A 26,695-nucleotide genomic window follows, 5' to 3' on the forward strand; every position below is an offset into this window, starting at 1 on the left:
CAATGGGGGAAAGAAAGAAATTGTGAGGGGCTCAGGACAGCCATGGACATGGCATGTGTTGCAATAGTGAATTAAAACAGGAAGTCAAAAGAAAAGTTAAGAGTCAAGGTTTTAATCACTTGCTGAAATAGTGTGAGAATAACCCAAAAAAGGCACTTTCCTTTCCATACTTCCTCTAGAATGGTGCATGGAAGTCAGGACATAATCACAGATGGGCCTCTTCTCACTGCTTAGGGGGCTCTGAAAAGGCTCCTGCTGTTTTGTACACAAGGTAGGGACAGGGAGAGGAGAAAGGACTAGAAGCGAAAGTGCCAAGCCAGAGTAAAGTGTTTTCAAGTCTTCTCTCTCACCAAGGAGGTCTCAAGAGAACCACCTGAGGACAGTCTCTGCCAAAGGCCTCAGTGAGTTCAGAAAAATAAACCCCAAGGATCTAAGTGCCCTTCTTACTAATGGCTGGTCCTGGAATCCTTCCTATTGTTTGCCTTTATAGTTCTTTTTCTGTAATTTAGTTGAACTAAAGATGAATATTCATCTTTTTCCTTGGTGGAGTCTAACTTCATTACAGTGAACTTGAATAAAACAAAGTGAAAACAATTAGTACAAAGCCTAGCATACTCAAAGGGCAAGTAAACATATTACTGACTTGTAGAAGCATTCAGAAGACTAACGCAAGGATTCAAAAGTATGTGTGCACAATGAATTAAAATTCCCATATTTATGGTTATCACTAACTTAGATGGAAACAACCAAGCAAATATTGTTTCGTAGCAATTGGCAGACTTTAATATTCAAGAAAAATTAAGTCCATCATACACATTAAAAATATAGGAAATTTCATGCAGACATGAAGCTTCCAATTCAGCCTTGTGGCAACTTTTAGAAGAATTACATAAATACAGTACACTTTGTAGTTCCCAAACTTCATAATTTTATACTGATTTATATTTGATATATTCCACCTTGCTCATTTAACACATCCTAAATCTGCACCGCTTTAGAATATAGGAGGGAAAAAAAAAAAAAAAAAAAGCAAGCACACAGACCACTTTGAAAGCAATTCATTTGTGTTTCAAGCTAAATTAAGGAAAAAAGAATGTTAAGGCTTACATACTTTAGAAGCTTGGACTAAATTTAAGAAATACAAAATTAAATAAATCCTCCAGTGATACTTCTATTATTGATTGATACCACATTTTCAAGTTTAGAATATATATTAACTGCAAAAGCTACAAGAAAAAAAGTGATGCAAATTTATATAAACATTTAAAAATAATATTCATGATATGAGGGAAAAATTAAAATAAATGAAATAACTAACTTCAGAGTTAACTAAAATATATTCTATAATTTAGAAATATAGGCAACATTATTAAAGAATAAAACCTGATAGTAAAAAAAAATTTTAGGTAATAAAACCAATCCACCAGTGTCAACCTGTTTTTGCCTTTATGAGAAAAAGATTTTGTTTTGATACAAGTTGTAAAAAATACTAGTCAGTAAATAAAAGGCATTTTTAAAAATTATTCAAGAACAGCATGTATTTCTTGCTGTTCAATAGATGTTTTTAAATACTTATGCTCTTTTAAGTTTTTTTTCCCCTTAAAAAAATAATTCTGGGGTGTTTTTCCCCCTTTATAATTAATTTCAAGTTCATTCATATAGGTAATGAGAATTCCTACCAAATAAATGTCTGCCAAGTATTGAGGGACACAAAAACAACATAGTTTTATTTTGTTTTCAAAAACCTCAGGTTTCAGATTTCCCTAAGTTGATAAGTCAAATTAGCTCCATGAAACCCTATCCTGCACAATGGGAGTAAAGATAAAAAGGCTCCCTGTTTCCAGAACCCACCCCCAACCAGAAAGATGTTAAATATCCAGTAATGATTCCCACAACCTACAGATAAGAAAGGTCTAAAGATTTACAATTAAGTTTTCTTATCAAAACCATGACATTTATGCTACCAGCACATTGTCTCCCTAATCCAAAATGCCAAAGAGATAACTTAAAGCAATCATAATCATCTGTGAAAATATGCAATAATAGTTCTTTTCTCCAAGAAAAGGTTAAAACATTATTCATCTTTGATTTCCAAGCTACTGGAAACAGAATAACAAACATTAAAAGAGAAAAAAGAAAAACTCCCTCCAATAATGATCTGCTAGAGGTAGTAATTTACAGCAGCATATATAATGTTTAAGCTCTATCAGGGAATAAAACTGGTGTTAATATGAAATTACATGAATGCCAGCTGCTCAGAGACAGACCATGGGTAGTAATTTTTATCCCTGAATTTCATACTCAAGATTTTCCATATTAATACCATTATGACAGTTTTTACTAGTATATGATTAACTAAAAAAGTGCTTGCTTTCATAATCCTGATAATCTAAAGAAAACACATTATTGTAAACATCACACTGACAAACCTTATTCATTTCTAGTTTGAAATCATACATTTCAAAGGGGCAGATTTTTATTTTCCAGTATCCTAGCACTACTTTTAAAAAAAGGCTTTTGTGCCTTACTTAGAATGTTGAGATCCCATACATTTCAAAGTGATCCATGATGAGTATGCTTTCATAAAGTGTTTCATTTAGTGTGAACGAAGACTTAATTTGTTACACTTTTACTGACCGGTGATAGAATTAAATTTAGCATTTCATAAAAATGAAATGTCTGATTCTTCTATAAATTCAGTTGAACTAGAAAAAATAAACTTAACTAATTTGAGTGAAAAAAGAATAGATACACATTTTATGTATAGATTGCTCATGAAGAAAGTGAACAAAATCGCAATTCCAGATGTTGAATATAACAGGATCCTTAGACTTCTAAAAATAGCATATGCAATGCACATAAAACAATAAAAAGGAGATTATTATGGACTTCAATACTATCATTAATATGGCAGACTTGCGACAGCTTCATGAAGACACTGGAGATTAGGTTTTTACTACTGAAAGAATTCTGGGCTTCAATGAAAAAGTATATGTGAAGATTATTTCCTCCATTTTTACTTGTGTAATACAAATCTGCATGGCATAGTATATTTCTGAAAAAAGCAATAGACATTATTAAGAAAATAGACACTATTTCTAAATTTTGTTAGGAATAAGAAGGCACCACTGATTTGAGGTTGTGTCCTGTCATCACCGATAGTTGATTTTGAGTTGTTTATTTCAGCATTTGTTCTTATTAAACTTTTCTGGGTGATATCACTTAAGACCATTATTGTGGCTTACGGACCACAAACAAGACACATTCATAGTAGTATTTCATCATAGAGAGATCATTCACAGTATATGTTGACAATACAGATTCTTTTTCCACCTGCAATGCAAAAATGATGATGATGATGATGATGATGATGATGATGCTCATAACAATCCCACTAACAAATTCTGAGCACTCACAAGTAGTAGGCATTATTAAGCCTATCAATTTATTACATATAGCTACCCCCATAAGATTAGTACTATCACTAATTCCACTTTACTTAGAAGGGTCATATAAGTGGCTCAAGGTCAAACTATGAATGTTGGAACTATAATTCAAATGCAACAGTATAACTCCAGAGTTTGAACCCTACACTACTATAATATATTGCTTTTCTTTATTTTTAACAAATCTGTTGGTTATATTTTAAATGAATGGAATACTTCTAAGTAACAACTAAAAAACAATAGCCAAAGTATCATAAAATGTGGTGATACACATGATAAAAACAGGTCAAGCAGTCCCAAGAATAAAAGAACTATATTCTTTTTACACTTGCCTTCCCACACTGCTCCTTCTACTTCTCCAGAGCATGGTCTACTTGGTATCTACTGGTAAGAGTTTACCAAGGCCAACATTTTAACTCAGCTACCACTTAATGAAAACCCATTTTGTAAGGAATATAGATTTTCCTTTATACCATTACCCCAAATCCTTATAATCTTGAAAGCTATATTATCTTTACTTTCTAGATAAGAAAACAGGAAGATTAAGAAGTAAAGCTAGCAACTGCCTATCTACATTCCTATTTAAGGGTTTTGGAAATTAAAATTTGGCAATATTTCATCCCATCCTTACCTCTACCTGGAATCCATATTGCAGAACAACATTTTTTATATCCTCATAGCTCAATTCTATGGAAAGTTCATTTGCCAAATTTTCAAAATGGTACAGCAGAGGACCTGTGTGTTAAAAATACTATGAATGAATAACTTGAATATAAGCTTGACTAGTAGCTATGTTATACTCAACATCAATCTCAATAAATTGAGTAGTATATCAGACAAACATAAAAAGGAGAAGACCCATTTTATTTGCCAAGGACAACTATGTAAACCTCTGAAACTCTGGCCCAGTAACTAGTACCTAAGGGCTAAGCCTAAATTCATGGTGAATGAGTCCCTCTGTGTATATATGCCTGGCAGTGGGATTATTTGCATCATGGGCCTTTGCCTGTAACTAGTTAGTTACAAAAGGAGTAGCTGAATCAGTTAATGCCAAGTCTAAATTCCAAAGGCACTGTAATTATAATTCTATAAATAAATATAAAACTGCAGTTTCAAACTATCATACAAAAGCAGTGAAGGATTCAAGCTAGCCTGGGTGAGAATGTGGAGGTGGAGAGAAGTTATTAGGGAAGGCTTCCTGGAAGGAGGAAGTGACACTAGATAGCTGGCTTTTTAAGTGCATTGTTCATGCCCCAGCTCTAACACCTACTAACTGTGTCTCTATAGGCAAGTTACCAACTTTGCTTCATATGACTTTATGTGATATAACAGGCAATACACCTGTCATGAATAAGGCACTAAGTAAAAAAGAGTTATTAGCACAGCTATTTTTAAAATTTCTCCACTGTACTATTCTAATTCCAGTTAGTCACGGAATTTCCATGTGATTCAAATCAGGATTTTCCAATCTTTCAATCTCTCACATTTTGCCCAGTTCATCAGCTTCATCCAAGGAAACTATCACTCAACACTACTGTACCTGAGACTAATCTGGACCATCTTTTTAACTTTCATTATACTCATTGTAAATCCTGCATCCAGTTCTCTACCCCTGCTTCTCACCGTGTGAGCAGGGGTTCCTTTTATAATGAGAGATAAAAGGAAAAAAGTGACAAAGTTTCTGCTTCCAATGGGCTTGCCTACTGTGGATCATACTTAGGGTTAAGTTCCCCCACATTTTTTTTATTCCTACATAAACCAATAGAAAAAGTTATCATGAATACTATTTATACAATGTTAGCACTCTTTCCAAAAGATAAAAAGAATTTCCTAACAATTTCCATCAGGCCTAAATTTCTGTCATTAGTACTAGTAAAATTAATCATAGTTAACCATCTACCCATCATCTGTTGTGCCCTAAACTATCCCAAAGCTTTTTTTTTAAAGAAGGTAGAGCCTCACAGCAAAGCCTTTCCAGCTTTTATTTTTATTCACTTTTGATTTGGGTACTGAAGATTTAACCCAGGGGCACTTTTCCACTGAACTACATCTCCAGCCCCACACCCCCATCCTTTTTTGAGACTGTGTCTCACCAAGTTGCTTAGGGCCTAGCTAAATTGCTGAGGTTGGCTTTCAACTTGCCATATTCCGGTCTTAGCCTCCCAAGCCACTGGGATTACAGGAGTGCACCAGCTTTTAAAGCTTATGCTGTTCCTGTTCCATTAGAAGTCTCTGATAATATGGTTTTATTATGTGTACATATATTTACTACAATGATTCTTACATACCCAGGCCATATTTTACCTCTATGTTTCTTTCCATCTAGAAAGCTCCATCTTTCCAATTCAAGCTTTTGCCATGCTTCAAAATGTTCCCACAGTTCATTCCAGTCTTCAGCCCTATTGCTCTTCCTCAGTACAGCATATCTTACAATTCACTTAATGCAGTGTTGTACTGCTCACTGTAATTAGTACTATTTTCTAACTAGGTCACAATCTAAATGTCAAGGAACATGTCCTAAGTTTCTTAAATTTATTGACATGTACACTGTTAAATGTACAGCATAAGCATCTGTTAATTTTGTCAAAGACAACAGTTGTGATATATTTTATCTCCACACATTTCAGACTTTCCCTTACAAAGATTTCTTGAAAATCAGAGAATAAACACTTTACTGAGTTGATCTAAATTGCTAAAATGCTTTCCAAAAGAGTTGCAGGTTGACAGTTCCTTACCTTGGGGCTAAAAGTGTTTTGGATTTTGGAATATTTGAATATACAAAATGAGATATCTTAGGGAGGGGACCCAATCTAAACACACATGTTGAGGATTGAATCTAGGGCTTCACACATGCTGGCCAAATGCTTTACTACTAAGCTATACCCCACAACCACTGAAGGTATAACTTTATGTTTTTAGTGCAACTGCATTTTGACTGTGATCGTTATACCAAGTCAAGGTGAAATTTTCCATTCGTGGTATCATGTAGGTGCTTCAGAAGTTTTAGATTTTGAAGCATTTCAGATTTTTTGATTAGGGATGCTCCCCCTATAGAAAATTTCACAACTACAATGATGAGTACTTGTCTAAAACCTTAATAAGCAGTGGGAATGCAGTGGTACAGTTACTCTGGAAAATGGGTTGGTATTATTTGTGATATTTGTGGTATTATTGTGTCATAGGGGAACTTTGGGGGGTAATGGAAATGAAATGTTTGCTATCTTAATAATGACAGTGGTTATATGGTTATTAAGTTCCCAAAATGAATCAAACTATGTATTCAATAGGGAGAATTTTATTATTATGTCAATTATACCTCTTAAAAAAAAAAAACCTGACTTAAAACCAATTTTTTTTTTTTTTTTTTGTACTGGGGATTGAACTCAGGGGCACTTTACCACTGAGCCACATCCTCAGCCCTATTTTGTATTTCACGTAGAGACAGTCTCACTGAGTTGCTTAGTACCTCACCATTGCTGAGGCTAGCTGTGCACCACCGTGCCCAGCTTAAAACCAATTTTTAATAAACAAAATATTTGCTGATTTGATAAGGGGAAAATGCCAGGCCATATAAGTAACATGAATTAGCATTTCCTTGAGAAGTTTTTCATTTCATTACCTAGTTGCCCATTCTTTAAATGAAGTTTATCACACACCTATTAAATATCTGGCACTGAATATATAAAGATAAATAAAGTATGGACACACTTGTTGTTATTTTTTTTTTCAATTCTTATGTCTCCTGATATCCTTTTTAGTGGCTATAACAGAAGGAACAAAGATGTGTTTTTACTTGGTCATAATTATAAGCTCATAATAGAAAGCTGAAGAAACATGAAAAAGTATAAAAACAGTCAAACTGATTTCTAAAGCACTCACTGATGAACACTTGAAAAAGTCTTTCCTTGCACTTTTCTAGATTTATAATGTAAGATATCACATACATAGTTTTGTATCTTACACTTCATTAGGAAGATTTCTCTATTCTGTTAATTATTTCTAGAGAATAGTTTTACTCTTCTGCTCTTAAAAATGCAGGTTCTGGCTGGGGTTAAGCTCAGTGGCGGAGCACTTGCCTAACACATGTGAGGCACTGGGTTTGATCCTTAATACCGCATAAAAATAAATAAAGATACTGTGTCCATCTACAACTAAGAAAAAAAATTTTTTTAAATGCAGGTTCAGTCCAAGTTTTTGCTGAGTGTGTCTGACCATTAATTTATAGTCTTTGCCTATAACTGATTATATTCCTCTGACAGATTTCCACAAGTAAAATTAACTTAACAAATGTATCTAATATTGAGTGTCATTACGTAATAGGCTGGATGACAAATAATTTAGGCTTTCTCGGCTACATACTGTCTCTATCACTTATATGCATTTCTCTCCCCCACAACCCATTAAGAATGTAAAAAACAGCTGGGTGCAATGGCACACACCTGTAATCCCAGTGGCTTAGGAGGCTGAGGTAGGAGGATCACAAGTTCAAAGCAGCCTCAATAACTTATCAAGGCTCTAAACAACTCAATGAGACCTTGTCTCTAAATAAAATATTATTTAAAAGGGCTGGGGATGCCCCTGGTTTTAATCCCTGATACCAAAAACCAAAAAACAAACAAACAAACAAACAAAAAAAACAAACAATAAAAAACTATAAAAACATTCATAGTTGATAGGGTCATACAAAACAATATACTTAAGATCAAACTTATAGCACAGACAAAACAGCTCCCGTCAATGGATCACTAGCTTACCCTAACTTAAAGACTGCCTCAAATTCCCCTTTATAAAAGCATCTTATAAATTGGGTTTTGTGTTAAAGTGTGGTGCTGAGGCTGGAACCCATGGCCTCATGTATGCAAGACAAATGCACTACCACTGAGCTGCCGTCCCAGTCAAGGATTGTTTTGTTTTTCTTTGAAACAGGGACTCACTAAGTTTACCAGGCTGCTCTCAAACTTGCAGTCCTTCTGCTTCAGCCTCCAGGTGCCCACCATGCCCAGCTTGCATTTTATAAGTTAATAATCCTCCCAACCCTGATTTGATGCAATTTGGGCAGTGTTTTCCTAATTATACTTCCAATGTAGTTTGTCAGGGTTGGAGGGTAGCTGGCAGTTACACTTCTCCTCACATATGAATGTAATGACATTCTAATATACATAAGGAAAGAGTAAAATCATTCCCAGGGAATGGATACACTCTCAGTTTACACAGAAAATTAAGCCCCAGATCTGCATAGCTGAAGTCAAAACCATGAGAATGTTATAAATTCACCAATAGACATTGCTTTATCATGTCTTTTGGGAGCCACTCTCCCTGTGACACCTGAACATTATTTGTTCCCTCTTTCAAATTTGGAATAATATATTCCTTCACAAACATAGCAGTTACTAAATAACTGCTATTTCCCAGGCTCTGTCCCAAGAGACTAGGAAACATTAGGTCCCTGTTCTCATCAAGTTTAGAGATGAAGGGAAGGCAAAGGGAAGGAAGCAGAGCATAAGACAGAAGAAAGATCACAAAAGGTATTGTACATAATCTTCAAGAGTTTAAATTATTGGGCTGGGGATGTAGCTCCAGTGGTAAAGAACTTGCCTAGCCTGCATGAGGCCCTGGGTGCATTCCCCTGTTCAAGAGAAGAAAAGAACAGTACAGGTTATCAAGAAAGCTAGAATTTTATGTACAGAGTCCAAAAGGCACAGATTCACATGTTGGAAAATCACTCTGGTGAAACTACGGAGCAATCAAAGGGGCACACAGGGCTGCAGACAACTTGAAGACAGGGACACTAAGGAAACTACTAAGGCAACCCAGGCAAGCAATGATGAAACTGGAGCAATGTTTTTTTAACTGGGAATATTTTTTCCCTTCCTGGGGATATTTTCCAATGTTTAAAGACACTTTTGGTTGTCGTAACCAGGAGGTGGTACTGGAATCTAGAAAGTAGAGGCCAGGGATACTGTTACCCATTTTGTAATGTACAGGACAGACCCTTTGCTACCTCCATTGAAGAATAATCCAGCCCCAATGTCAGTAGTGCCACAATTGAGAAACTAAGATAAAGGGGTTTGAGAGAAAAAACTTTTAGATTGACTGGATGCAGATGGTGAGGCAGAAGTGGAGTGTTATGGACTGAATGTTTGCCCCTACCACCCCACCAGTTCATATGTGGAAGCCCCAGCCCCTAGTGTGGCTGCATTTGGAGGTACAGCCTCTAAAGAAATGACTAAGGTTAAATGAAGTCATAGGAGTGGTGTGATCCAACAGCACTAGTGTCCCTGTGAGACACCAGAGAGTTCTCTTAGGCACTCTTGCCCTCTCCATGCCCATGCCAAATATGTAAGCACATAAGTCATTTGTAAATCAAAGGGAGAACCCTCACCACACACTGACCTGGCTGGCACTTTATTTTTGGAATTCCAATTTCCAGAACTATGAAATATACTTCTATTATTTGACTGCCCAATCTGTGGCATCTTAATTATGACAGTACTGAATTAACTACTGAAAGAGGTACTCTCTAGTTTTTTGGGGGAACTCAAGTGGATGACAGAATAGGAAAGGTATGGACATCGTTTACTTGAAACACAGATTTTGAAGTATCTATAGTACACCCAAGAAGGACAATATGGGCTTGGAGCACAAGAGTGGCATCAGGGATACAGAATAGGTATTGAATGAGTAGGGAAAGTCAAGAAATTGGATCAGAGGAACACAGAGTAAAGAATCACATAAAGTGAAAAATATTAATTAGACATTTGAAACACACCAATACCTAAACTCATTTTGAAATTAATATTTTTATATTCTTTAACTTACACATGCGAAGAATTTTGTGTATAAAGTATTAACTTTTTAAAAACTATTTTAAGGATTGTTTTTTGATTATTTCAATCGTTTTGAAAATTGTTTTGAAAATTTTAAAAAAATTGTTTTGAAATTTTAAAGTTAGGAGACTTAAAAAGCTCTGACTTCCTGTTAACCAACAATGACGTCCATTGCCCATAACAAACACACACCACATTGTAGGCATCTACTCTTAGGCAATGATATGCTTACCAGGGGCCAATTTTATTAGTTCCGAAAGGTTATAAATATTATTACATAACAATAATATTAATAAGCAACAAAACAAGTTTTGAAAAACAAAGTTGTTACCATGAAAGTTAAGTGCTCTAGAAATATGTAAAATCTTACCATAACTCAGAATTGGGATCAAAACTATGATCACATAAATAACATGGTCATGTTAATGCTCAGCTACAAACTGACAATAAATGTCAGACTATAAACCTGTCTCTGCCATATATTAGCTATAGAACCTTTCTGCTGCTCACTTAACTTAGTTTGAAGATTTAGTTTCTCTAAGTATTAAATAGTGACGACTGCAGGTTATGTTGCTCTCATCTGTTTCTAAGTAATTCTAAAGAAGTCTGACTTCTGTTTAGACTTACTACTACTTCTAGTCTTGAGTCCTAATGGCAAAATCTTTGGTAGAATAAAACCATTAAAAAGAAAATAGACAATAAAAACTAGCCCAGTCTTGAAGACCATGGAGTCAAAACCATGTACATGTTTTATAAAGTATAATACCTTATCTTGAAAGCCTTTATACTCTAAATTGAAATCTTTCTGAACATAGATTACATATCTATCTCATTAAAAAAAAGTATACAAGAACGTGTATATGTTCCTTGATAGTATCATTGTATTTCCTTTATTTTTTTAAATTCTATTTTTTCAAACTTTTTTGATTCATTGTACACAAATGGCATATAAGTTTTCATTTCTGATTGTACACAAAGTAGAGTCACACTGTGTAATCATACAGGTACATAGGGTAATGATGCTTATCTCATTCCACTATCTTTCCTTCCCCCCCAGCCCCTCCCCACCCCTCATTTATCTCTACACAATCCATTCTTCTTCCATTCTTCCCTTATCCATCTCCCACCCCCAGTATGTATCATCATCCACTTATCAGAGAAATCATTTGGCTTTTGGTTTTTTGGAACTGGCTTATCTCACTTAACAGGACATTCTCCAACCCCATCCATTTACCAGCAAATACCATAATTTTATTCTTCTTTATGGCTGAGTAATATTCTGTTGTGTATATACACCACAGTTTTTTATCCATTCATCTATTGAAGGGCATCTAGGTTGGTTCCACAATCAAGCTACTGTGAATAGAGCTGCTACAAACATTGATGTGGCTGTATCACTGTAGTATACTGATTTTAAGTCCTTTGGGTATAGGCCATGTACTTCCTTTATTTTAAAAAGGAGACGCTGACAATTTCCCTTAGCTTCTGGATGGGAGGGATTATGTCATACTCATCCTTTGATTTCTAGTATTGAGCAGTAGTACAGGAATTTTTTGCATAAATGAAGTTATATTTCTATTTCTTATATATATCATTTATCTATCTATTTACCTATCATGATACTGGAGACTGAACACAGGGGCAGTCTATCAGTCACATCCCCAGTTCTTTTTATTTTTTACTTTGAGACAGTATCTCTCTAACTTGCTGAGGCTTGCTATCCTTCTGCCTCAGCCTTGCAAGTAGCTGGGATTACAGGTGTGCACCACCATGCCCAGCTGCTATTCCTTTTTACATTCAAGGTGATCAGAAAAGTTATTATATCTACTCTTTTCCTAGTACATAGGTATACTGAGGAGGACGACTCCATGACAGAAGTAAAATCTTTCTCCCAAATGCTTTAAGAAAGAAAAATAAAGAACACTCTTCCTATCAGAACTGTCTCCACGGAGGAGGAGTTAGGGAAGACAAGGGAATGAATACCTAACCATCAAATTAAAACAGTATCCTCAATGCAATTATGACTGTAGTGAGACTGACCTAAATATGAACATATGTTTGGGCTTCCATTGCTTTTGGAGGCATCACCACTAGAATGTGTCTAAAGGAAACTGCAGAGGTTTTAAAATGTGTACACTCAGACATTTAGTATTATGAAGCCACCAAGCATAAAAGAATTATAAGTACTCAGTTACAGGTAAAATTTTAATAAATACTAATGCACTTACCAAGATTTATCCAAATTCCACCTGGTTTGAGTATTTTCCATATAGTATCAATATAATCAATCACATTGTGAGCTGTGTCTATGAAGAAACAGGTGGCAATACAGTCCCAGGTATCTAATCAAGAAAAATCAAATCACTGCATCTGTTATCTTGCTTTTTTCCTCTAATTCTTCAAACTGGTCAGCTAAAATATTTAACTATAATGCTACAGAAGCTAAACTCCTCTCCTTTTATTGCAATATTGGGGATGGAACCCAGAGACTTGTGCATATTAGGGAGGTGCTCTACCAATGAGCTACATCCCTAGCCCTAGCTGACTGTATTTTGAGACAGGGTCTCACTAAATTGCTGAGGCTAGTCTTGAACTTGTGATCCTGCCGCCTCATCCTCCTGAGTAACTGGGATTACAGGTGTGCACTACCACCCAGACAAAAGCTAGACTCTTTTGATCAACACTATAATCAAGATACCAAATAATAATTTATGGGAGACACTCTACAGTTCATAAAGGTTTTATCAATTATCTGAAAAAGTAATCAATTTGGAACTTACTCATAATAACACATATCACTAGAATCATTACCAAATGATATTTGTAAGTTTTTTGTAAGTTTTATCATCTATATACCCTCCCCCTCCTTCTTCTGAGGGCCTTGCACATGCTAGGCAAGTATTCTACCACTGAACTATACCTCAACCTCCGGCCTTCATTTATAATACATTAAGACAATATAACAGTCATCTGAATTTTAGAATCTGATATAAAAACTTAGGCTAATCACCAATTCTGGCAGGCTTCAGGAAAACTGTTGCCCATTTAAGAAATGAATGACATCAAAATAACCTAACCACTACCAAATCACCAAAGAAAAGAGGGGCCAAGGGCAAGTAGACACCCAGCAGAGAATACTGTTTACCTTTTGAAGGCTGTGGCGTAGCACAAGGATAGAGACCAGAATGAAGGTGTGGTGTTTGTACCAATGAACATACCCAAACCCAGCAAGGATCACCTGCACTATCTGTGATCCTAAATTTTGCTCTAGAGAAAGTGACTTTTTAGAATTTATCATTCTTTCTTATTTTTCCATTTTGGAATGGTAATATCTATTCTTTGTCCCAAAGGCACATCCTACTCATGTCTCTTTTAAACAGAAATGCCTATCCTATATCTAGGCCTATTCCCCACATTTTGGAAGCAGAGAACTCGTTGCACAGGTTCACAGCTAGAGAGCATTCTGCTTCAGGTGAGTCTCTTAAGTCTCACCCATGTCTGATTTAGATAATCTTTAGTATTAATGCTGGCACATGTCAAGACTTTGGGAGTTGTTGGGATGAAATGAATGTATGTCCCAAGCAAGAAGGACATGAATTCTGGGAAGCCAGGAGGAAGAATTCTATTATATTGTGTCCCTCCAAAATTTATATTCTAATGTTCAACATGATGGTATTTAGAGATGGGAACTTTGGGGGATAACTAGATTTGGATGAAGTCATGAAAATAAGGTCCCTATGACTGAACTGGTGCCCTTATAAGAAGGGATATCAGCTCACTTGTGCACACAGTCTCCCTCCCCCAACTCCCTCTCTCTGACAATGTAAGGACACAGGGAGAAGAGAGCTATCTATAAGCCAGGAAAAAAGCCCTCACCAAAGAATCAAATCAGCCAGCACCTTGAACTTGAACTTCTTGGTTTCTAGAACTGTGTGATAATAAACTTCTGTGTTTAACCAAAAAAAGAAAGTGACTTATTTGCTTACATGAGGCTTTCCATTATTTTAGCCCCTTTTGAGACCTTGCTGCCAAACTTTTATCCAACAGCTCACATCTTCCAGTTCTCCCTTCCTATTGTCCGAACAGATTGTCCCAATCTCAGAGTTCAGGGAGAAATAAATAAAAATTTCTACATTGTGAAAAATGATTAAATTGATTAAAAATTCCTATGTTGTCCCCTGCTCTAAGCCTTCTCACTAATAGCTTCCTGTCTCTCTCACAGTACAACTCAAAGTCCTTGCTATGGCTTACCCAATCTACCTTACCAACCCTCTGCCCTCTAATCCACACAATGCTCACCACTTAGTGTGCCCAGCTCCTCAAGGAATAGAACAAGACTCTCTCTACCCCTGACCCTCTTCCCCTGCTGCTCCTTCTGCAACATTTTCCCCCAAATCTGAATGCCTCTCCTCTTCACTCATTTGAGTTATCCCTTGATATTTTTAGTTTCTGCTCTTAAGACAGGCCTTCCTTGACAACTACACATAAAATAGCAGCTCCTCTCATGTCACCCTGCACCCCTACCCTATTTTTCTTCCTCGCAATATTTATTTGTTCTTCTTTTTCTCTCCCTTCTACTGTATGAGTCCCCTGTGGACAGTGATTTTGTTTTGCTGACTGTTCACTTTTGAATACCTATAAACATAAGTGCTCAACAAACATTTGGTGAAAGAAGGATTTTACCAACTCCTTGGCATTCTGCTTTTCTTCTTCCTTTTACTCTCAATCCCTCCCTTCTTTTTTCCCATTACTACCTCCCTTTCTCTAATGCCTAGTTCAAATGTCTTCAACAGTTTGCCAGGCTGAAGTCTGACTTTATGATCTGATTATAAATGTCTTCCAGGGCCTGGAACAACCTAGTTTTCCAGTCATATGTCTCACTGAATCTTTTCCTGCCAGTCTGGCTGTGCTGCTATCCCTGATTATCTCACTCATTCCTATCTTTGTACCTCTGCCTGCCTGAAATGCTATTTCTCCCTATCCTTCAAAGTGCAGCCTTTCTACAAAAAGCTTCCTTCTCGCACTAGCTTATTTCATCTTCACTACATTAATTACACATTTGAACAGTTCACATGTTGCCTTACAAAAATAGACCCAATAAATTCTGAATTTCTCAGTTACAGATGTTTCTTTATATTTCCTATCATTGCCTTCTGCATAACCTTGAAAATAGTCTAAATTATCACTGAAGTACACTTTGAATTCTACCATCAAAATGAATGACCAAAACACTGGCTCATTAAGTTTAAATAAAGGATAAGACTTTTAAAATTCTTGCTTTGAACTTACTGCATTCTGAATAAATCTCCTGAAAATCTCCTGCTGTCATAGAAAAGTTAGAACCAGGAGGAAGACTGTGGGGGTCAACATCTGGGAAAAAGATGGGTCGTATCTGATCAGCTGATCTCCGGTTATTGCTAAACTGATGGATCCAGGGATAAAGTTTATATTTATTAATTTCAGAACATCTGTAAAATAGGAACATAGAATTTAGTGTTAACATTTTACCAAAAATAAACCTACTCTAAACATTAAATTATGTTTGATTGTAAATTTGCACATAGACCAACACTACCCTTCACTCAAATATAGGATAATATATAGGTATATGTAGATGAGCAACCAATTATGGATTGACAGAAAATAATTAAATTCAGAGATATAAATGTGCTACTCATTCAAACTTATAAAAATGTATTTTTAAACTTTAAAACCAAGTAAAATCAGTCCAACTAGTCTATAAGAAACAGTACTGGCTTCAACTAAAACAATTTGCTATCGATTTTAATGATTATATACAACCATCTTCAAAATTTTCCCTTTATCAACAACCCCCTAAAAACTCAAACTGCCATCGGAGACAATATTATTTAAATGAGGCAGCTATTTGTTTTCCTCCAACATACATCTTCTGACTTTAGAAATAACAGCTCTTTCCTACTACCTTCTGCTAGAGGCAAGATAAGTTCTCAGAGATTTTTCCAACTCAGTTATGTGAGTGTACTTGGTCAACTTATATGAACTCATTTAAGGAACATGTAATCACAATTGCTTTACTAAACTCTTATTCCACTAAAGGAAACAAAAGGGTTGAAGAAGTTTAAGAAATGATGAGAAAATATTCCTTCCTAAATTATAATTTGTCTTAGGATTTCAAAGATTCTGTACAGAAATCATTTCAGTTTCATGGAAGACCCACTTTCTAAAAAGTAACTTACTCATCCTGTGTGAACATTCAGTTAACTAGGCAATTGATTAAAGTGGTAATCTGTATAAGCATTTTGAATTTAACACAAATACTGATCACATCATAAACACTATGTACTTATCTTCAAATTCAGAATTGTTATAAAAAAAAAGTGAATCAATCTGATTGTAAGAAATTACTATTTCCAGCAAAAAATAAATTAAATACCTGTTTAGAACAAAGTTGGAAGAAAAGAGCATAAAAAAACTCCATTCATTTCCTTGACAAGCATAACCTAGCATAGCTATTTCCCAGGCCAGTCTTCCTAGTCCAGCACCAGGTACCAGAATATTTACTTTAGAAGAATCCCTGAAATGAAATAAGGCAATTATGTCCAACCCCTCAAAGGAAAAAAAAAATTAAAAAGAAAGACAAAATCCACATTAACAACTAAAACCTTAATTGTTCAATAAGAATAAGCTTGTTTCTTAAAATTGCAAAATAAAAAATAATCTGATTTCTTAAAATTGAGAAATACTTCTAAATATCATTTAAAAAATAAAAAGCTTAAGGACTTATCATAGGTGTTCAGATATCAGATAAGAGTTTTATTCCCTAAAATTTATCTTTCAGAAATAAAGGAGTTACTTTATAACTGAAGATATATGAAGGTACTCACATTTCTAAAAGCTGTTACCTGAAAATTATCTTAGGATCTTATAATCTATCTATTATTCCAATTACCTATGACAAGTTTTAAAAAAATTATTCCATCATGAGACAGTAAAACAAAACATAACTTTATGCTGAATTCTATACATAACACAATGTATAATCAAATGGATTAAATATATTTATATCTTAATGTGTCAGATATATTACACCTCTAATACCATATATATTTCAGATGGAAAAAGAATGGGGGGATACTTTCTTGGGGGAAATGGGAAATTGCCTTATAATCGAGCATATATGGCAGCAAGTGTATTACACCAAAACACAGGTTCACAGCCCAACTTTTCTCTACTTGATAGCAACACACTTTTGAACTGCTAAAAATCCTTAGCTAAACTAGGTCTTTTCTCAGGAATTCTGGCAAATCAACACAATCCTGAGACACTAAAATGTATTTCAATAGGAAACCAAAGGAAAATGTATATAATCAGCTGGCATCATGTCAAAAAGGAATCTCAAAAAAAGAAAAAAAAGTTCAGAATAATTTTTTTCTTTTAAACAGGAATTTCATGACGCTATACCTAAATGTGGGTCATAAATCAAATTCAATTCCCAAACCTACTCCTACTTAATTCTACCTTTAAACCACATGATCTTGAAGTCTGGCATGCTCACATAGCAGAACATTTTACTAGTAGTGCATATGATAAGTTTTGCATACCCTACTTTAAAATGAATAAACGGGCTAGGAATTGTAGCTCAGTGGTACAGTGCTTGCTTAGCACATGTGAGGCACTGGGTTCAAGCCTCAGAACCACATAAAAATAAATAAAATAAAGGTACTGTATCCATCTACACTAAAAAAACATTTTTTATTTAATTTAAAAAAATTTTAAATGAATAAATAGCTCTTTGGGACTTTTGAAAATTCATTCTATAGATATAGTACCCTGGGAATTTGCCCAAGGTCATTCAGTCTTACGTAACTACACATGGACATGTGTCAGTATGAAAACCTTAACAAAGTCTGCTTGTTTCACTGAATTAGATATAAAAACCATGAAAGGAAGTTTGTTAAAAACGGCTCTGACAAATACACCTATTATGACTAATAAGATGTATTTAGTACTTATCTGGGCAAATGGACACCAAGTAGTCATATAACAGTATCCACTATTATAAAATAAAATGGAACACTTTCTTCTCATTCTAGATTACACACTATGTATATCTGTATGTTCATTTGCACTTTAATTTTAATGAAGAGAATGCATCTATCTTCTCACTTTGTTCAGGCCTACCTATATCAGTCACCTAATAAGAATATGCATATTTTTAATTCTGGATTTGAAAACTAGCTTCATTGTTCCTTCTTGTATAAGAATCTGCCACAAAAACAGCCTACCTGGGCCTCAATCTCATTTTTCTCTCTCTACCAGATACACCAACAACCCTGTTCTCCAGAATTACCTCCTTTTTTCAGTTCCCACTACTCAATCAAAACTTGCATTTCTATTGTAACCCCAGAGTACAGTTCTGAGTTTTAAAAAAATAATAAATAAATCAAGGTAATACAATAGGGCATCAGGAAGTAAAAGGACTTGGAAATAAATTTGCCGTCTTTATTTTTCAAAAATAACTAGTAACCAATTTCTGCATAGCTGATAAGGAAAAATACCACCAAGCCAAAATTAGAAATTAACTTTAAGGGAAAGTTGTACTAATAATGGTACCAAGAAGTATTTTGACAATTTATGAAAACTTTGTGACTGATATTTTCAAGTTTTCCCTAAACAGAACCAAAGAAATCTTTACCACTACTTTGTGGCAGATAATATATTAACATGACTCCGTATACTGCTAAAATACTATCATCAAGCCACTGAACACAGAATATATCAAGGTTCTACCTTGAGAATTAGCAGAGTCTACTACAGACCTACATATTTTGTTTATGACAATAGGACTTCAATGGGCATACACAAGAAGACACATAAAGTCACATTAGAACACAACATCTATACTTGAGAGAAAAAAGGTCAAGAACCAAGCAAAGAATAGGTGAAGATGGAGAGAATTTCCCCTGAAACCTGTTCATAGCAAGATGATTTTTTTCCTAGTGGTTCTTTACATATGCATATTAACACCATATTGGAAAGTCCTACTAATTATAATGAAACTAAAACACTTAAATGGTTATGAATCCTTAAGTAATGTGTTAGGGCATTTCAATGAAGTTATTTCTGTGCAGAATAAGAGAAATACAAATTTAAGTATAGACCTTAATGATGAGATGATTTTAAACCAACCTGAAAATTTAAGAAAACCAGGAAGAGAGCCTGGTGTGGAGATGCACACCTGTAATCACAGCAACTCAGGAGGTCGAGGCAGGAGGATCTCAAATTCAAGGCCAGTCTCAGCAATTTAACAAGACTCTGTCTCAAAATATAAAATTAAAAGAACTAGGGATGTAGCTTAATGGTAAAACACCCTGGGTTCAATTCCCTGTACCAAAAACAACAAAACAAGGAATAGGAGTATTATAGTATATGGCTCACTACTTAAATTTAGCCTGTGTGAGATTATTAGCAAAAAGAAGCAAGTCCATCAAGTTGATAAGATACAAATTTGTTGAAGCAGTATATTACTACAGATTTTGAAACCACAAATATATAGGGGGTAAGTTTCAGCAATTATTCAAGAAAATAATTGATAAGAAAAGGTACATGTGCAAAGGGAGAATGCAGACAACTATGTCTGAAGACGCCATGGACTATATTTGCTACATTTTGGCTCCAACTATTTTTCCTTTTTTTGTTATTTCCACAATCCCACAGTGCTGGGGACTCGAACCCAGGCCTCAAGCATGCAAGGTAGGCATGGCTCCAACTATTTTTCTATCAATTTTTTTGGGGGGGAAGGCAGAGGTACTGGGGATTGAACTCAGGGGTGCTTTAACAGAAAGTTTCACCCCCAGTTTTTTAAACTTTTTTCTTTTGAGATAGCATCTTGCTAAATTGTGCAGACTGGCCTTGAACTTGCTATCCTCCTGTCTCAGCCTCTCTAACAGCTGAAATTACAGGCATGAGCTACCAGGTCCCACTAAATGTTGTTCTTGATAGAGGTTTACTTCATTATATACAGAATGCTCTTTGCTGTTTGGTAAATTAGAAAAGTTCAACACAAAATAATTTTTTTTGTTTTATCAAAATGGTGACACTTGGCTGACCCCTGGTGGTAGGAATACATACAAGTTTCAAGCACCAAAAGTGGTTCTGTGAATCACAGCTACCCTTTGTCCAGTACAATAAAAGCCACTAATCAGATGTGTTATTGAAATGCTGATGGACAAACTGATACGCTGTAAATTTAAAATAAAATGATTCTACCAGGCACAGCAGTGCATGCCTGTAATCCCAGTGTCTCCAGGGGCTGAGGCAGAAGGATGGTAAGCTTGAGGTCAGTCTCAGCAACTTCACTACCTTGTCTCAAGATAAAAAAAATAGAAAGGGCTTGGGGTATAGCTCAATGGTAAAGTACCCCTGAGTTCAAATTCAGTACCTTAAAAAAATTAAAAATTAAAAAAAAATCTCAAAGATTTGATAGAGAAAAGAAATGAAAAATGTATCCCATTAGCAATCTTTTATTGATTACATGGTGAAATAACACTTTGGATATACTGGGTTATTAAAGTATATTATTAATTTTTTATTTTACCTTTTTATGTGGCTACTAGAAAAATAATAATTACAAATGTGCCTTCCATTTGTGGACTGCACTGTTTCTACTGAAAACAGTGCTGGTCAGATATGTCATAAAAACATTACACTGAGCAGGGGCTGGCGATGTAGGTCAGTGATAGAGCCCATGTATAATTGAGATCCTGGGCTCAAGATCAGATAATACCAAAACAACAACAAAAACAATATACACACACTAAGCAAAAACCAACTGTGAAATGGCACTACAAAATATTAAATAAACCATGAAAACATATAGAAATGCTTTTTTGTTGGTTTTTTGTTTTGATAGGATCTGTGTTGCCCAGTCTTCGAAATCTTGCTATCCTCCTGTCTCAGCCTCCCAAATAGCTGGGTCTACAGGTATGCAACACCATACTGAAACCTACAAGGTATTCTTTTCTTTTCCTTTTGGCAGCACTGGGGAACACAGGACCTCAGGCATGTTTGGCGAGAGCTCTACCACTGAGCTACACTCCCAGTCCAGCCCCTAGGACGTGTTCTTCAGGGGTAGATAAACATTAAGTTAGCACAGCAATTCCAGGCTCAAATAACAAAGCAAATGCATGTTAGTGGTTATCTCAAAAGAGAAGGAATGCTCTGAATGGTCCGCAGGACAGTTTCAACTTTACCTGCAATGTTTCTTTAAAAAAATAAAAATAAAGTAAGTATGAAGTAGACACGGTAAAATGTCACGGATTAATAGAGCTAGGTGTTGAAATTTTTATTATTCATCATTAAAACGAGTAGTACTATTGCCTTCAAAAATACGGTCCCAATTTACCTTTTGTTCCACTCTCAATCCCCCAAAATTCATTTGAGCCAGACAAGTTCTCATTGATCTCAGAAAATATTTTCTCTTTTTTGGGGGGAGGGGGGATGGTTGGGTGGTGGTTCTGGGGATTGAACTGAGGGGAATAGGGGCACTCGACCACTGGGCTACATCCCCAGCCCTATTTTATTTAGAGACAGGGTCTCACTGAGTTGCTTAGCACCTCACTTTTGCTGAGAGAAAATACTTTCTCATATTACTGTGTAGAACTCATACAAACCCACAGAAACTCATTTTAAATTATTAGATTTATTAGTACAAATGATCACCTCAACTATGGTTCCCAAATATCCCAGGCATACCTTGAAATCACTTTATGTTGTCAGCATTTCACTCATACACCAGTTAGTAATCCCCACAGAGACCATACTGCCTGCAAAGTCTAAAATATTTACTGTCTGGCAAGATGGAATCCATCTTGAAACTCTTTTCCTAGCAGTACACAGATCTTTCTTAATTCACTTCATAGTGATGGTACTAAAATTTATCAAAATCCAAATTAAAGACATTTAGATTATTTCTAATATTTTGCTATTATGTTAAACCTAGTAACTTTGGCATTAGTAATTTCCACATACAGAAGCATATCTGTAGAATAGCTTCCCTGAAAGTGAGCTGCCAGAATCAAAAGACAAGCATTTACACTTTGAGAAGTACTGCTTAAGTGTCCTTCATAAAATTTCCACTTTTTCACCAGCAACATGTTTCCCCACATCTTCACTAATAGTTTTCTAACTTTTGAATCTTTGCAATGTAGTAAGTGAAAAATACTATCTTAATTTAGTATTTATATTTGCATTTTCTTCTAAGATTGAGCGTCTTGTATTTCTTTCCTATGAACTGTCTATTGGTATCACTCTTTTCTACTGGGTGATTAATTTTGAATGGTTTCAACTCGGTTGTTATTCTTGACTTATGAATACTTGAAATTTTTATATGTAAGAATTTTTCTTTGAAAAAACAGCTATCTTCATTATAAATATGCTTTCAGGAGGAGGGAGAAATCTATTTTCAGTCTCTAAACTATTACTGCATATATTTGACAGTCTATATACTTTTTCTATTTTCTTTTTTATAATGGGTTCCTTTAGCTAATAGACTCCTTTCTTGCATTAAAATTTACATTATTTTAGTCTAAATGGGAAAAAATACTTCTTTAACTTAAAGCTAGAATATTTTTTCCTGATGCTCAACTATGTAAAAGGAAAAAAAAAAAAATTCAACTAGTCAACAGTACTTCAGTATCTTCTTGAAGTACAGGTAAATGCCAAGACATAACAGATTTTCTCCCAAACAAAATATCACTCCAAATTCTTCTAAAATAGAAAGAGCCAATGAACTTAAGATATAAGAAATACAATCCAGCAGCTTTCAGAATTCTTAAGAAAATATGGTTTATGATGTGATTTCTCCTTTCAGATAGGCCCAAAACTTAAGAATCTTTCTTTTCTTAGCAATTATACACTTTGTAGCACTAAATTCTTACATTTAAATGATTAGACACTTGTAAAAATTAAAAATTTTAACACATACTACTCTATTAAATGATGAGTTATATTATACATATGTTCACATTTGAGAAAATGGTTTAAACCCTGAGTTCATATTTTTAATTTGCTACATAACAATGAATTTGCTAATTTCATTTACCAGATTTTTTTATAGTAAAGTCCCAAACAAAAACAAACAAGAGTCTGACACAGTAGGTGTGTGCCTATAATCCCAGCAACTCAAGAGGCTGAGGCAGGAGGATTGCCAAGTTTGAGGTAAGCCTTACCAACTTAGCAAGACTGTCTCAAAAAAAAAAAAAAAAAAAAAAATTAAAAAGGATGGAGGTGTACCTCAGTGATAAAGCACCCCTGGATTCAATCCCAGTACCATAAAAAAAATTTTTTTAAAAACAAGAGGCCTATTAATTATCAACCCATTTGGCAGTCAGCACAACTGAGATAACATCTGCTTATTAAGAAATAGATCCCACACAGAAGTCAGTCGGTCTGCATCTTCAAAGTAGTCTGTGATTATAAACTCAAGCATATTCAAAGTTTTAAACATGGAGAAGTAGACAAACTAATATACATGTTTCATGAGAAAAATTACTTTAATGGTCACAAATATACTTAGTTCTACGCATATTTTAAGTTGGTATGCTTTTACAGAGTTCAGTTATAAAAGGCATTTACTGAAATTCAAAAAGAAGATAGTCAAAAGCTAGTTGACATAAATTTGAGTCAAATTCTGCCTGAATACAAAGACATCAAATTCCTACTTGTTATCTGTGGCACAAACAGGATCCTGGAAATTTATCTGAGACCCAAAGTATATTAGGATTTATCTAACCACCCTGGATTCTGAATAGCTATAATTAATATCCATTTTTAAAGTCTTGAGATAGACTTTTTATCACAAAGCTATGACTTTAATTAATGCACATAGCTTTGACTGTGTTTCATTAGCTTTCTTCTCAGAAGTTTTTGATAGCTCATCTTATCGACTATAAGGAAATCAATCTAAATTAAACAAGTAAAATAAATAATACAGGAAGAGATAGATAATTTTTCCATTGGGTCCAAGAATGGTCAAATTTTTTTTCTCTAGTGAATTTCATTTAAAGTTTATATATTCCATCTCCACTTTTATAACAATAATTACTTTCAGAAATAGGCACTGAGTAGTTGGGGAATAGTTCTGGGAAGGAGACTATATATCCCTTGAAACCTTTCAAATTTTGTACTCGCTGAAATGTTTTACCTATCCAAAATATATTTTACTTTTTCTTTTAAAATAACACATTAGAACCAACTAGAGTTAACTGTTTTCTATCAATACTGATAGCACAAAAATAACAATAAAATTGTACCATGTACTAGTTCACTATCTTTAGCAATGACAAATTATTTTAGGTATGCTGACATCATTGGGCTGATTAGATACTATGATAATACACACAATTCAATGGTCAATGAGAAAAAAGAAAATCATGTTTTAAGTGCTAAAGAAACGATGTTGACATAAGCATTTTACCTTTAGTCTTCAAAATTCAAACTCTGGTGCATGTCTATTGTAAAGAACCTTACTTACAACCCACTTTTAAAAAGATATTCTGATTTTCAGGGATTTATGTTTATATAGATGCTAAATAACTAATTTCTATTACTTAACTGAGCACAGTTCTGAATGTATGTCTTCAGAGAAAACATGAATTACAAACTTTAGGAAGATAACATCCTTTTGAGCAATAATTCTCATAAAAGTTCATAAAATTTAAAATACTGAACTTAAAACTATAAAAAATAAGTTAATATGAGAGAATTGATCACAATTCCAATAACTGTAGAATACTTAACTACCACCATTGATAAACTGTGGTGTAACACAGAGGTAGAGCACTTGCCTAGCCTGCATAAGGTCCTGGGTTTAATTCCCATCACCACGTACATAAAAACACACACACACGAATAATTTTAAATAGCCTGTATTAGAATTTATTAGATAAGACTAGCATTTAAAAACTCTGTTACTTTTAGTTATTCCACCTTACATTATGATTTTTCAAAACTTTCTTACTAAGCAAGACTTCTTATGGAGAATTGAAAACAGATTGTTGTCAATACAATATTCCATGGATAAAAAGGCAAAGATCACTTCTAACAAACAGAAGTCCTGGACCAGATGGGCACAAGTGAATTCTGTCCAAATCTACAGAGGAATCAACACCAACTCTTCTCAATCTCAAACTGAAGAGGAGAAACATGTTCTAACTTAAGTCTATGGGGCCACCAAAATCAGATAAAGACATCCCAACAATAAGAAAAGGTGCCCTTCAACAGAAGAATGGATTTAAAAACTGTGGAATATAACTCAGTCTTAAAGAAGGATGAAACTATGGCATTTGCTGGTAAATGGATGGAGTTGGAGAACATCATGCTAAGAAAAATAAGCCAATCCCAAAGAACTAAAGGCTGAATGTTTTCTCTGATATGTGGATGCTAATTCCCAATGAAGTTGGGGGTCGGGGATAAGGAAAGAATAGAGGTTCTTTGGATTAGACAGAGGGGAAGGGAAGACGGTATGGGGGGAGGAAGGATGATAGAATGAATCAGACATTTTTTACCCTGTGTGTATACATGATTACACAACTGGTGTAATTCTACATCATGTACGAGAAAAATGGGAGGTTATACTCCATTTATATAAGATGTGTCAAAATGTATTCCACTGTCAGTATAACTAATTAGAACAAATAAAAAATAAAAGAAAAAGAAAAAATAATAAACAGAACTCAAAATCTTGAACAAAAAAAGAAAATCACAGGTCAATATCTCTTACGAATATAAATGTAAAATTCCTAAACAAAATATTAGCAAATTAAATACAATGAAGTAAAAGAATTATTTACCATAACTAAGTGGGACTTATCTCAGGAATGGAAGGGTGGGGTTTAACATAAGAAAGTCAATTAATGTAATATATTACTTTAATAAAATAAATGGGTACACAGTTGTCTCAATAGAATAAAAAAAGGCATTTGACAATATCCATCATCCTTTCATGATAAAAACCCTTCAGAAACTAGAAAGGGGATAAAACTACTCGACATGATAAAAGATATTTACGAAAACCCTACAACTAACATCATATTCAATGTGAAAGACTGAAAGCTTTCCCGAGAACAGGGAAAAAATAAGGAAATAAAAGCCATCCAAGTTGAGAAGGAAAATATAAAACTATCTCTTTTAACATGGTATGATTTTACATACAGAAATCCTTAGGAATCTACAACAAAGCTATAATCCCACCAGCTCAGAAAGCTTGAAACAGGAGGATCTCAGTTTCGAAGTCAACCTCAGCAACTTAGCGAGGTTCTAAACAATTTGGCAAGACCCTGTCTCAAAATAAAAAAAAAAGGGCTGGAGATACAGCTCAGTGGTTAAAGCACCCTTTTGGGTTCAATCCCTGGCATCAAAAAATTAATTAATTAAGCAAGG

The 26,695-nt window shown here is 34.7% G+C and overlaps 1 protein-coding gene across 3 annotated transcripts in view; it reads right to left on the minus strand.

Annotated features, from left to right (window-relative positions):
• Window positions 1-250: 250 nt before the first annotated feature.
• Carnmt1 (carnosine N-methyltransferase 1) overlaps window positions 251-26,695 on the minus strand; it is a 43,134-nt gene continuing 16,689 nt past the window's right edge. For 2 of the 3 annotated variants that reach the window (XM_047524454.1, XM_047524453.1), the window contains exons 5-9: window positions 16,689-16,829; window positions 15,563-15,741; window positions 12,502-12,615; window positions 4,078-4,181; window positions 251-3,333 (exon numbers count right to left, since the gene is read on the minus strand). In XM_047524454.1, the coding sequence (XP_047380410.1) occupies window positions 3,232-3,333; window positions 4,078-4,181; window positions 12,502-12,615; window positions 15,563-15,741; window positions 16,689-16,829 (640 nt within the window). In that variant the 3' untranslated portion in view covers window positions 251-3,231. The remainder of the gene's footprint in view (window positions 3,334-4,077; window positions 4,182-12,501; window positions 12,616-15,562; window positions 15,742-16,688; window positions 16,830-26,695) is intronic. The other variant, XM_047524452.1, reaches the window with a different exon arrangement.

This window comes from Sciurus carolinensis, chromosome 14 (genome assembly GCF_902686445.1).
Source record: "Sciurus carolinensis chromosome 14, mSciCar1.2, whole genome shotgun sequence".
Lineage (NCBI taxonomy): Eukaryota > Metazoa > Chordata > Mammalia > Rodentia > Sciuridae > Sciurus > Sciurus carolinensis.